The sequence below is a fragment of the Halyomorpha halys genome, unplaced genomic scaffold (genome assembly GCF_000696795.3).
Source record: "Halyomorpha halys isolate HHAL.00 unplaced genomic scaffold, Hhal_1.1 Scaffold1217.1, whole genome shotgun sequence".
NCBI classification, from domain to species: domain Eukaryota; kingdom Metazoa; phylum Arthropoda; class Insecta; order Hemiptera; family Pentatomidae; genus Halyomorpha; species Halyomorpha halys.
Window position 1 is genome coordinate 348,712 of NW_027108416.1, and position 13,983 is coordinate 362,694.

The following is a 13,983-nucleotide window of genomic DNA, read 5'->3' on the forward strand; positions in this document are numbered from 1 at the left end:
AACCCTTACAACAAGTTCCTGAGAAAATCCGCTAGGGGCTCTTATGCATTTAACGTTTAACATGACTTCAAATAGGGCTGCTCACAATCTTATAGTTATAACATTTAACATGGTAAAACATTTAACATTTAACACAACATCATGAATACCCCTATTACAATATATAAGCTAATATCATAGTAATAGTTGATATTAAAAATATATATATATAAATAAAAAAAAATCAATAACAGTGTCATTAATTGATGTAATAAAAATGTAAATAAATAAAATTTGTTATATTTATATTTTCGTACATATTTGTTTTCTTATTAATACAAGGGCCGGGGAGAAAAAAAGTCAGTTATTTCATCCCAATTTTTGATTACTTTAATGAAATCTATATATAATTACTAGTCAAAATTGATGAGTCTGCCAAATAGAGGTTAGGGAAATAAAAAATGGCGACTATTTCAAAACGTTAAACAAAATTAATTTTTCATCCGGAGCTTTATATTTTTAAAACTACCAACAACACTAGAAAATCTAAGAGGACGTCATTTAAAGTAGCGTAAATTTACTAAAATACTAGCCCTAATAGAACTATTTATGTTCAATAGTTTCCGAGATATAGCTTTTTAAAAAGCAACATTTCATAAAAATGAACTGATAGGTTTGTTGTTATTGAATTTATTTTGAGAAATCTATATCTCAGGAACCATACAACGTATGCATGTCTGCCAGGACTCAATGTAAAACTATTTAAATGTACTATAAAGTAGTTCATAACATTCATCTTCATAGTAGTAGTAGTTTTTATGATATTTGACAAAATAAATTCACAATATGTTTCTAGTTGTTCGGATAAAACTTTTGATTTTTGAATAAATATATCTCAGAAACTATAAGACATATATCTGACAACACTCAAAATAGAGGAAATTTAACTTACTATAAAGAAGTTTATATCTTCGTAAGGGTAGTAGTTTTTATAATATTTGCATATGAATATAACTTTTGCCCATAAAACTTTGTCCGAACTACTATAAATCAATTTATTTGATCAAATATCATAAAAACTACAACTCCTATGAAGATAAACGTAATAAGCTGCTTTATAGTACATTAAACTAGGTTTCATTTGAGTGCTAATAGACATTTGTATGTCAAATGGTTTTCGAGAAATAGATTTTTCAAAATAAATTCACAAACTTCTGATTTCTCAGTGCATTTTTTTTTGTGAAATGTTGCTTTTTAAAAATCTGTATTTCGAGAACTATTGAACGTAAATAGTTCTATTATGTCTCATATTTTAGAAAATTTAGTTTACTTTAAATGATTTTCTCCTAAGTTTTCTAGTGTTTGTTGTTAGTTTTAAATAATAGAGCTCTGTAGGAAAAATTATTTTTTTTTTAAGTTTTGAAACGACCACCATATTTTATTCCTCCTACTTGACAGGCTCATCAATTTTGACTATTAATTATACGTAGTTTTCATTAAATTAATCAGAAATTTGGGTGAAATAACTGTCTTTTTTCTCCTCTTGGGTTCTTGTACAATATGATAATCAAATATTTCCGGAATGTAAGGGCTATATTATCGTGTAATAAAGTTAGCAAATGATATGGTAGTCCGGTACCTATCAGAGCCTGCATTCTGTCAGTGTGTGTATAACAGTTACTGGTTCATCACACTGTCTACATTTTGGTCTAGATATTCCTAACAGTAAGTTTCTTGGATTAGTCGAGTGTTTCCAATTAGTAGTCTAGTCAATACTACATCGTACTGTCTACTTTTATAGAAAATTGGAAATTTAAAATTTTCAAATTTCATCCAATGAAATAAGTTCTTTATTTAAAAGTAAGTGCGTCTTCAACAAGTAGTTCTACTTCATCAAGTAATATTTTTTCTGAAGCAGTTCTAATATTTGTGTTTCTCTTCCTAATTTGTTTTTCTTCAATGAGTCAATTATGTACACAGAAGAAATTTAGGTAGTTGGATACGAGCTAAAAAAAATCTTCAGACGATACAGTTGTGGCTTTTTAAGTTTCACCCCTTAATTCCGAAAATAGTGAATATAAGGAAAGAGGGTGCCATATGTTTGTGTGTGTGCTTGTTTATATATGCATGGTATATACTAATTAATCTATGCAACACATCGTGGTATATGCATTACCAACGGATGAATAATAATATATCAATCCGATATATTCCAATATTCCCACCAATCTTTGTGAGAATTTTTTATTCAGATTATTATACTCCAGTTTAACATTCAATGTGTTATTTAAAAGATTTTATGGTTCCATTGTTCAGTTTCAGTATTAATTCTAATAATATACCCATGTATAAGGTCGAAAATATAAATATGTATAAACACAATTGTAAATCTTTATTATGTATGAGGTCAACAAATCATGGTTTCGGCTTCTGGACCCAGAGGTCTTATAATAGCTGTTTTCTCTAAACACACACATATACATGTTTGTATGTATAATTTAAATATTTTCATAAACGCTTTAAATTTAAACCATAATTAGAGGTTTTTTCGTTGATATGGATGACAATATTAAAATTAAAAACCCGGTTTTTTTCTTTTTTTCGTTAAAACATTTTGATTAATATTAATTTTATTTTTTTTTTTACGCTTTAATTTAAAAATCGTTTTTTGAGGGCAATTTCAAACGTAAGATTCTTAAATAGAATATTTGTTTCGTAAAAATGTCATCGGATTGAGATTCAATTAAACCACTTGTAAAATATTTAGCAACAAAAGAGTATTCAATTTTTATACGGATGAACCAAATAAAACAAAAAATGTAGTTTATTTTAAATACTTAGTACTCAATTTATAGTCCACATTATCATTAAATAGATATTTTTTGTGTATTTTTTAAAAATTATAATAGATTATAATTGTGGAGGACCCTGCTGGGTTTTTATTTATGTATATGTTTTACTATATTTAAAATGTATATATATTTTTTTTTACTTTTAACTATAATTTTGTTTTATGTTTGATGGAAAAAGAGAGAAAGTTTTAAAATTGAAATAATGGAAAAGTTAATTCACACCTATAAAGAACGATAAAAAGGTAGAAAACAAATTAAAATATATAAGGAAAAAATTAAAATAAAAAATCATGTATAATTTTAACACATAATTCAAAATATATTATATGATGTGACTTTTATATTATTTTATGCTCTGACTATTTAAAGAAATGTTCTTTACTAATGAAAATTATACTGTGTATGAGGTAACCCAATGAAATCGGGCAACAATATTTTTAATAAAATGTTTTTCTCTCTTATCACGCAACTTGTAAAATTATCTGAAAGTAATGCATCATTCGGTTATAATTAAAAAATATATATATTGATATAAAAACCAAAACTTTTCCATTTAAATTCATAAAACTTAACTAATAAAAAAAAAAAAGTACCTTTTACAATCACTTATTTTTTAAAATCTTTTTTTCCTCTGTATTATTTGATCAAGAGATTCAATCGTTTACTTACAAAATTTATTCTTAGCAAATGAAAATAAATATGTTTGCTCATATCTCATAGAATAAAATTTATATATTTTTTTTTTTCCATTTTTGATTTCAATAACAGAATGACAAATAACGGACAAATCACTTCAGAAAAATAAATTTTAGAAAAACATTTCTTCTTGAATTTCGAAGAGTTAATTTTGTAATCGAAGATTTTCGAAGACTTGTCTAATAATGAAATAGTTTTCTGTATTCTTTATCTATAAATAAATAATGATCTATTTGAATATTCATTGTTTTATCAAGAGTTACAAAGGTTATTATTATTTTCCAGTATTTACTTAAGCTGATTTTTAATGAGATGTAGTAGATATCGTACAAACATACTTTTTCATAAGACAATAAGCTGGACCTCCTGCATACAAAACGGTATGCCGGTAAATATAATTATCAAAACAGGCATTATTTTCATAATAACATATGTATGTTCTTATGTTATTATATCGTCACAAAGAGTGCTATTGTAATCAAGGGGGAAGAATTAAAATACTTGGAGTTCTCACTTTCTCTGAAGAGAACAAGAGATAGTAGAGGACAAAGACACACTATCATCTATCAGTAATGATGTACACACACTATCAAGAGGGCCTTACTGTCTCCTACCTCGCTTCCATGTCGCCGGGCGGTCCCTGTGACTCGACTGCTATACCCGTGACTGCTAGACGTGGACCCGTGGACCTAGTACCCTAGCAGTGTACACAGTACTAGCACTAAGCTCCGACTGCGACTATTGCTTGTCTAGTTCGTCACTGAATGATTCTGCTACATTCCCACCAGGGAGCAGCTCCTCTTGTTTACACCTCGCTTCCCTGTTGGTCCTCTGATAACGTTATCTATAGGCGTCTTAATTGTTTGATTACGATTACTTGTTTTTATAGGCCTACGCTTTCTTATCTCGAAGAATGATGTCGAGTAAACGATTTAAGTTAACCTAGGCCTCGTGTTCGTATTAAATCCTTTAATATGATAAGCACTTGCTCCCTTGCTTCCTTGACTACCTATCATTAAATCTGTATATAATATACTGTATTCTCGGGAATCCGAATTTCGGTACTCCAAACATTCCAGTAATCCAAACTGGCGTTTAAAAAAATAAAATAATAATCATAAAAAAAAAGAAGGCAATACTGGAAGACTGCTGATCGACCGTGTGTAATAATAAAAGGACGCTAAATATATAAATTATTTATTAAACTATTTATACATATAAATTATTATGAATATAAATAAACTAAACTATTTATAATTATAAATAGTTTAATCACCATTTCAGTTTTTCTTTGACTGCACCCGGACTATCTTCCTTTTAAAAAAGGGAATAACATTTATTGGAAGATTATTGATTGACCGTGTGTATAGATGAATGGAATATGGTCCGGGTGCGGTAAAAAAAAAAACTCTAATAGTAGAATTATACTATTTTATTGAGCCAACGTTTCGCCCCACGTTGCAGGGCTTCGTCGGGGCTAAAAAAGATACAAACAATATAGTTACAAAAAGGAAAAAAGAAAAAAACATAAGTGTAAAATAACAGGGGTATAAAATGTAAAAACGTAAGATATAATAAGAAAAATTAAATAATATAACATTTATGCATAACATGCAACAACATAACACAATAACATTTATGTTTTCAATTAAAACCGAAAGAGGAAATTTTTATACAGTTTCGATAAAGGGTAATTTGATTCCTTTGAAAATATATTATTAATATTTTCTTGGAATTATTAATACATAATACCTATTGTATAAAGCATTTGATTATGTAAAACTAATCTAATTAATAGCAGAAACATGTATAATACAAATTTTCTTGCTGTACTCAGTTTATTTTTATCAAATTTTAAATAAATCCATACACAGAGTATTTTTTTATTTATAACTTTTTTCATTTATAAATGAACAATTTTATAATTTTGAAAAATTAGATCATCACGGAGCATTACTAGGGGTGTAAAAGAATAATAACTGACTTATTAAAAAAAAAAAGATTATTTTTTTTTTAAATTTTCAACTATCAAATTTCCAATAAAATATGTAAAAAAGAAATAAATAAAACTAGTTATTTATTAAATAAATCAAATTATATTCTTGTTAAGTCTCAACACTCATTATTATATCAATAATCCAACGTTGCGGCCAATTCGACCATCCTCAAGGACAATCTAAACATTTAATAAGCTGTTATTAAAAGCTTATATTAATAAGTTATTATATAATAATTATTCTTAAGCTGTTATTAAATGTTTAGATTGTCCTTGAGGATGGCCGAATTGGCCGAAACGTTGGATTATTGATATAATAATGAGTGTTGAGACTAAACAAGCATGCCATTTGATTTATTTAATAAATAAATACCAGTCTCAAGAAATTGAAAATCTATATATAAAAATAGTTATGTAAATATTGTTGTATTGTTTTATACCATTTTCCAAATACTTTCTGTAATACGAACACCTCTCTGCAGCAGATAGTTGGGATCATCGATACTGTATGTATAAGACTTTATAAACTTGGAGGTTATGCTCCTTGGTTTATAATAAAGAGACATTTACATTATCAATTACAATTGGTAACTTACGAATTCATCAATTGATCCAATTTTCATCCCAGACACCAGTAGTAAAAGGTTCAATAGCTTATAACTAGGCCTGGATCTTTAAGCAGTAAAAAAAATCCCAGAATATAAAACCTAGCAGTAAAGAAATTTGAAATATACAGCTGGAAAATTTCGAATATACAATGAGACAGCTAGAATATACTAATATATCTACAAAAGGCGCTAAATAAAGAAAGAATTATTTCAACTTTATGTTATTTTTTTCATAAACCGAAATATGTAAATAATTAAGACGACTAATAAACTAAACTGTTAAAAACATATGTCATGCTTTATAAACTGAAATATCAAAAACATAAAATTAGCAAAACATAAAAACAAGAATTTTTAAAAAGTATTGAAGAAATATTTAAAAAGGATAGTTAATTGCCCATAAAAAATCAAACACCAATTAATAGAAAATAATTTTAAAATAATAAACTTTAAATACAAAAATGTAAGAGTAAATAGATATGAAACATACTGTAAGACTATATTTAAAATATGAAAGTAAAAATGAAAAAAACAAAACAAAAAAAAAACAGACAAAATGGTCAAAACATCGAGTTAGCAATATTACATATACATAGTAAAATTATATCAGCAATATCGCACATATTAATCAGCAATATAATCTACTTTAAAATTTCTTTCAAGATACATTTCTAAATTTTGAAACTCTAATTTCTATAATTTTTTGACATTTAAAATATTTCTATGAATCGTGAATTATCTTTCTAAATCAGTAGACGTGATGGAAATTTGGATGAACTTAAATAAATACCTAAATATATTTCGTAACATTAAAAACTCGAGACTGGATATTCAAGACGTCTATATATTATTAAATGGGAACGATTCGATTCTCTTTAGCAGCATAGAACAGAATTGTATAATTTTAGTAATATATCATATATTATTTTTTCGTTTGAGAGTAGATTACTTAAATAAAAACCCAAAACCTTTGATATCTTTGATCCTTATCTCTCAACATTGTTCATTTTTCTCCGACGTTTCGGCACTCAGGCCAATTCACTCAACACAACATTATCTTTCTACTAACACACCTTACAGTTGATATGTCGAAGTTATTAAAATTTGTTCCTTCCTTATTGCAGGCTAATTGTCCAAGTCGCCAATCTTTAAGAAATATATTTATTAATTAATATCACTGAATTACTTTTTTAAATTTTTTTAAATATTTATCTACTTACAATTATTTATATTATTATTTCATTTAAAGATAAGGGGTTTGGAAAATTAGTCTGCAGTAGAGGGGATTTTTGTTTTTAAATAATTTATTAATAACAATCAATTGTAAAGTATGTTAGTAATAATATGGTGTATTTTGTTGAGCGAATTTTAAATAAATATGAACATTTTAGTTTTCTCCTTCAGAATGGCCTGAGAGATAAAGACTGAAAGATACTTGTGATTTCATTTAAGTTGCTCACTTTCAAACAGATAATTCAAATAATATATTAGTAAAATCATAGGATTTTTTTTTTCAATGTTGGTGAAGAAATTTGATTCGTTCTCATTTAATATTATATTAACGCCTTGAAAAGCCAGTCTGGAATTTTTAATGTTACAAATAATATTTGTGACATTAATGACGTTCTAGAATGGCCAGTTCCGAGTTTTTTAATGTTTCCCCAACTTGGCCTCGTACATGAAATATACTTTCTTTAAATTGTTTTAAACTTTCGTCTAACAAGTGATTTGTTTCCTGATATTGCTCCAGTTTAGTTTAAATAAAACTAAGATGGATATTAAGGAAAGTAAGGCTATTGACTAATATAGTTTTATTACTTCTCAAAATCACAGAGAAAATACTCCATGAACCCCATCTTGTAATAAAAGGTTGGGGAGGTAATTTTTCCCCATTCATTATCAGTTTATATTTGGTTATCCAAGAAGTTTCAACAAAAATCTTTTTCCGTTATTACCTAATTTATTTCGTTTTTAGATCCTAGTTCACTAACGCAATGTTCTGTAAAATGAATATTTTTTAATTAGTTGCAGTGGATTTAGATCTAAACATAAAAGAAAAAAAAATACAAAATCAGTATTTAGGATTTTTCCCGAAGAGCACGGAAACTGAGAGGCAAATTTAGTTAAACAACTCCATCCAAATATATTTTTAATCAACATGCGTTCAGGCGGTTATTTCATCTCACTTAACAAGAAAATTAAATAATATTGCGTTTAAATTTAAGACTGCAACATAACGCTGAATTAAGTGAACTGTACCCGGTAAATATAATTCAAGTTATAGCATTGCGGCGTATAAGAGGGGCGTGTAAGGTTGAAGGGCATAGTAACAAGCGGATCCCTAAAATATTAATAAAGACTGAAGCGACAGTAAAATGTCCGAGGGGTAGACCGATGCGTAAAATACAGAAAAAAAAATCTTTCGGACAATGATGTACATATATTTTTTTGTAGCGCCTGAGATCTACTATCATCTCTTAAAATATAATCCAGGATTTACTGGGCACCCATTATATATAAAATAAATATAAGAAATAATTATTGTGAAGTCAGTAGAGCATAGTGGCAGCGAAGAGATGAGGATAGGACAGTAGTTTTGGGTATATATACAATTGTTTAAGTAATTAATTAAAAATTCGAGAAAATTGTATTGTTTAGCAAATTTATATTTTACTATTGTTATCATCAGAAAAAGAGAAAACTCTTCTTTCAACGGTATTAAAGGATACGAATTTTGGTGAAAGTATACATGAGAACGTAATAATGGTTTCCGGTTAAACTAGGAAAATGTATAAGTGCTCCAAGAGTGAGAACACAATCATACATTGAAGCTGCCCGTGTGGCAATGAAACAATCACCAAGGCGCTCGGCTCGGAAATACGCAACTCTCGGATCGCACTGTTCGACATATTCTCCATTTGGACTATGTATCTCATACATGGATGCATACATTTTTCAACATGAGGAGGCCCCTCACCTCGGGATTTTTTCTAGTAGGGCCATAAGGAATGGACAACTCACTAACTGCCAGATCATCGAGCATCCCCTTGTGCTCCTCCAATGAGCAGACCATGGACGGATTGTTGAGGACATCCGTGCTAGAGCATTCGCCACCACCAGACTCATTAAAAAGTAGAGAATATGTCGAAGAAGAGCAATATGAGTCTTCTGTTTATAGGAAATTTTAAAGTCACTTTTTAGCTTTTTTTCACTTAGCAATGAGAAATTTCTGGAAAGTTGATTTGTTCCATCTACGAAATAACCTTCGCAATAATAAAGTCGTTTAAAAAGCATTTTTGAACTTAATAACTGTATATAATAATTACAGCCTGAAAAAATGACATTTAAAGTTCATAAACAATAGATTTCACCATGTTTTTGTATGCTGCTTTCTGCAATGCATACCCATGGATGTATGTTCCAACATCCTGAATTATAATTTTTCTCTTAGATCAAATGAGGTCTGATCAGTGTTTCTTATATTTTCTCATAAACAATAGTTTTTATTATATTCATATACTCTAATAATTTAATTCTCTCACTTAATTTTAAATGATTGTAAAATAATGTGATATAATCCTTTCCAGTCCCAAAATGGTAGAAGTCATGATACCAATCAATTTAGTCATAAATACAAGTTATACAACAGTTTTCAGACAGTAAAATAAGAGAACCTAACTATAAAAGGCTATTATAACTATAAATGGGTAATTATTTTCAATTTTTTACATTCAACTAAATGAAATTTAAAATAATTATATAAATAATTATCAAAAGAAATGAAAATATTAGTTAAGTTACTTAGGAAATGCTTTCTTAATATACTCCAAGTAAAAATTGTAATTTTTATCATACAATATATAATCTCATATATTTTAACTAGTAATTAATTAAATAATATACTTCCGACTAAATGATAAATGCTTAAATAAAAAAATTGTGATATAATTTCATAACCAATGAAATAGAATACAATTAAGAGTTACAGAAGCACTGTAAAAAAAAGCTATGATAATTTTGAATGTATAAAATTAATTGCGAGAAATAAATTAAACACCTTAAAATTATATATCTTCTAAAACAAACATTACATAAGGTGTGTTATCACAAACCCCAGTATTTTTTGAAATTTTATATAAGACCAAAAAGATTTTAAAATGAGATTTTATCAGAAAACAAAATGATTTTTCAAGACAACTAAACTATGGTATTAATTCATGGTTTGTTGCATGAGCAAATCTTTTTAGGCATAGTTGGAGGGTACTTAGAAGCAAAAAATTATTTCCAAAAGAATAGATTTATTTACCGGTGTCTGGCATTACAAGAATCATCTATCTTTGGAACAAATATCAAAATAAAACTTATTATCCAGAAAAAACAAAACACCAATACAATATTTATTTCACTATAATTGGACCTTTGATAAAAATAGGCCTGGATATTGTTCTGATATGAAGAATTAATTGGCTTTTGATTAGTGATTATTAAAATGTAAAGCAATATCTAACATTGTATAAACTTTTGTTTGTAAATATAGTTAAATAAAAAAATTTCCAAATCCAAACTACACCTAATAAACTTTCATTTTATTTTCCATTCAGTTGATTTTATAATGTTACTGCACTCAAATACTACAAACATTTGAGAAGTAATCAAATGAATTGAGAAAGAATTATAACTTAAATATTTATTCTTATATAGCAATCAATGTACTTCACTCGTAATAAAATACTACTTAATTTCTCAACCAACACTGATCATTAAATGACTGTCATAGAATTCTTATATAAAAAAAAAAAAAAAATTTAATACTATATATAAAATTCTAAAATTAGTCAATTTATTTTGCATATACACTTTTTTCTATTTGGCAATGCACCGTGAATAGCTTGGCAATAATATTAACCAGAAAAGATTCTCATTCTTATTTTATGATGATAATCTCTTAAAAGGATTACAGTTTGACCACGATGCAAAAAATACTCGTTTTGTGATTTATTGTTTTCTCCATTTCAACACCTCAATTATAAAATTTTTCTTGTAAGTTAAATTAGATAAATTAAATTAATGAAGAAACAGTGTTTTAAACATTGTACAACTTTTCAAATCCATACAAAAAATATAATTAAAGAATTAATCCTATAGATAGACCCTGTGGAAATCACAACAATCAATTCAAATTACTACTGCAAATATATTTTGAACAAAAAAATTAAATTACTATTTTCAATTATATAACACACGTATCTATAGGCACACAATACACTTGAACTTGATTTTTTAATTAAGGCTGATCTTTTTTTATGTCCTCAAACCGAAAATGAATTCTGCATTCTTCCATCATGTACAAATTTTTCACTAATTCATGTATAATGCCGTCTGTAGGACTAGAGTTGAGACTGAAGAGACTCATGAATTGTTTTGTAAGATTTATCTTTGGGTTCCCTAGGCACTCTCAAGTCTCCCGCTGGTATTCCGAGTTGAAGTGGCTCTATCCAACCTCCCGAAGGCAATACCTCCTTGGTGTTTTTCTATTCCAAGTTCTTAACATCAAAAAACCTACCTATATCCTAGATCTCCTCACTCTTCGTTCATCCATCCACTCATTAAACACCAGATCCCATCCGAATGATTTATATATGCCCTCCTATAGAACCTCCTTCTTTAGCAAATCCTTCGTCATACGTGCAACCTCCCTTTGGAATTCTCTTCCCATCTACATTCGCCAGTCCTCATCCATTCTCTCCTTTAAACAACAACTATTCCTTCATTTATTGAATAACCAAACCTCCACATCTTTGTAATCAAATAAATAGGCAGTTATTGATTAGCATTATAAACAGTAGTAAAGCCAATATACCAATGTAATTTCATTCTACTATCTGAAAATTTGTAAACGCTCGCCAGATCAAAATCACACTATATGAACCTTGTAATTATTCTTAGGGGACATATGTCCCAGAATAAAGTTATTTTTTCATTTCATTTCATTTCATATAATGCCAGTTTTGGAGGGGAAAAAAAGAACTAAATCCTTCATAACACTTAAGGTACTCAACCCATCAACTTCAAATGCCATAATTTACCAAATGGTGCAAATCGGACTTTACTAGAGGTAATGTATTTAACATTGTTTAAATATGCTTGAGTGACTTTTCACTGTCTTCTAATTTATATGTTATTTTAAATATCAGAATGAATGAAAAATAGTCTATTTATTGGTAAAAAAAACATTCAGAGCTGATCTCAGAATATGGGTACATAATATGTAAACAAATTCACTCATTACTGCAAGAAAAAGTTCAATTTTTTATTTTATTAGTTTTATATATAAGTGTTTATTGGGGAACTGGATCCAAATATAAAGCAATTTTTTCTACTTGAAATCTACTTCATTAATTTTATTTTATTTTGTTTAGTGATAGAGTGGTCTATTTTATTATCCTTTTTTTTTACTTTACTCATCTTTTTTTAAAATAATTATACATTCATTACATAACTTGAAATTATGGAATTAAATATATATATTTAGGTACCTAAGACTTGCTGATCTAGGCAAATAAAATATTTATTACTTGGGCATACTTCATTGCTTGTGTTCCTAACTGATTCAAATATTTTGTCACCATTGAAAAAACAAGTTTATTCTCACTCTATAATTACTCCACTTTTGTACAACAAAAGTAGCATGCATATCATGATTGGGCAAATAATCTGTATGGAATGGAAGAAAATGGAGTTTCAGCATCGGTTACAGCACACCTAAAAATATTAAGATAAGCCAAAGTATCAATTTAAATTTCAATGATTTTTGTAGACGTGTGTAATTTATTGACAGAGAAAAATACAGCATAAATATAGTTACAGACAATATACCAATAAAATATTGCATATAAAAAAAACATAAAACTATTAAGTATATATGTATATGTAGTTGACCGTAAAAATTGATATATAGGAAGATGGTCAGGGTTGCGGTCACAAGTGAAACGAAAATAGTTTACAACTATTTTATTTTCCAACGTTTCGCCCCACTTTGTAGGGCTTCATCAGGGCTAAAAAGATACAAAATGAAACTAAGTTAAGATAAAATAATAGAAATAAAAATAAAAAGATACAAAGGCAAGAGTAAAAATTTCATATAAAAATACATAAAATATAAAGATAAAAAAGTACAGGAGATGTATATAAAACAAAAACAATACGGGAAAAAAAAAAAAAAAATAAATAAAAAAAATAAATAAATAAATAAAATAGTTGTAAACTATTTTCGTTTCACTTGTGACCGCAACCCTGACCATCTTCCTATATAAAACTATTAAGTTATACTTCCTTGCTACTAAGGTGACTACTAATAAATATAACAGCAATAATTAAAGCTAAATTATAAAATTATCCTTTTAACATTATATTCAACAGATTCGGGCAGGAATGTTAAATATTCAAATAAAATGCTTGTAAATATTTCAATTACTTGCAAAACATTCTTTAATCATATATATACATTTTTTTTTTTTTTGCTCCCATATTATTATTCTTAAAATACTATTACATTAAATGTTTATAAAATATATATTTATTTTCTGAAAAAAATCTAATATGTAAAACATACAATTTAAATCAAAATATAGTTTTTAAGCACTATTTTACAGATAAATTTCTATAGAATAGATAAACAATGGACATAATAGTTTGCAGCATCAACAATAAAAAAAAATATATTTCTACATGAAAGACAAAAGGCAGATGAAAGAGTGTTGTATTAATGAAGTTGTAAATTACATTCAACAACTTAGAAAATCTTGTCAATCACTTAAAAGATTTATTATAGTTCTAGTCAATTAAAACTATA

The 13,983-nt window shown here is 27.5% G+C and overlaps 1 protein-coding gene across 1 annotated transcript in view; it reads right to left on the reverse strand.

Moving 5' to 3' along the window:
• Nucleotides 1-4,181, reverse strand: part of LOC106688823 (senecionine N-oxygenase) — a gene marked incomplete at its 5' end in the record, with an annotated part of 92,900 nt that extends 88,719 nt beyond the window's left edge. The window contains 1 exon segment of the mRNA XM_014433469.3: nt 4,142-4,181. Within this exon segment, the coding sequence (XP_014288955.1) occupies nt 4,142-4,152 (11 nt within the window).
• Nucleotides 4,182-13,983: the final 9,802 nt, after the last annotated feature.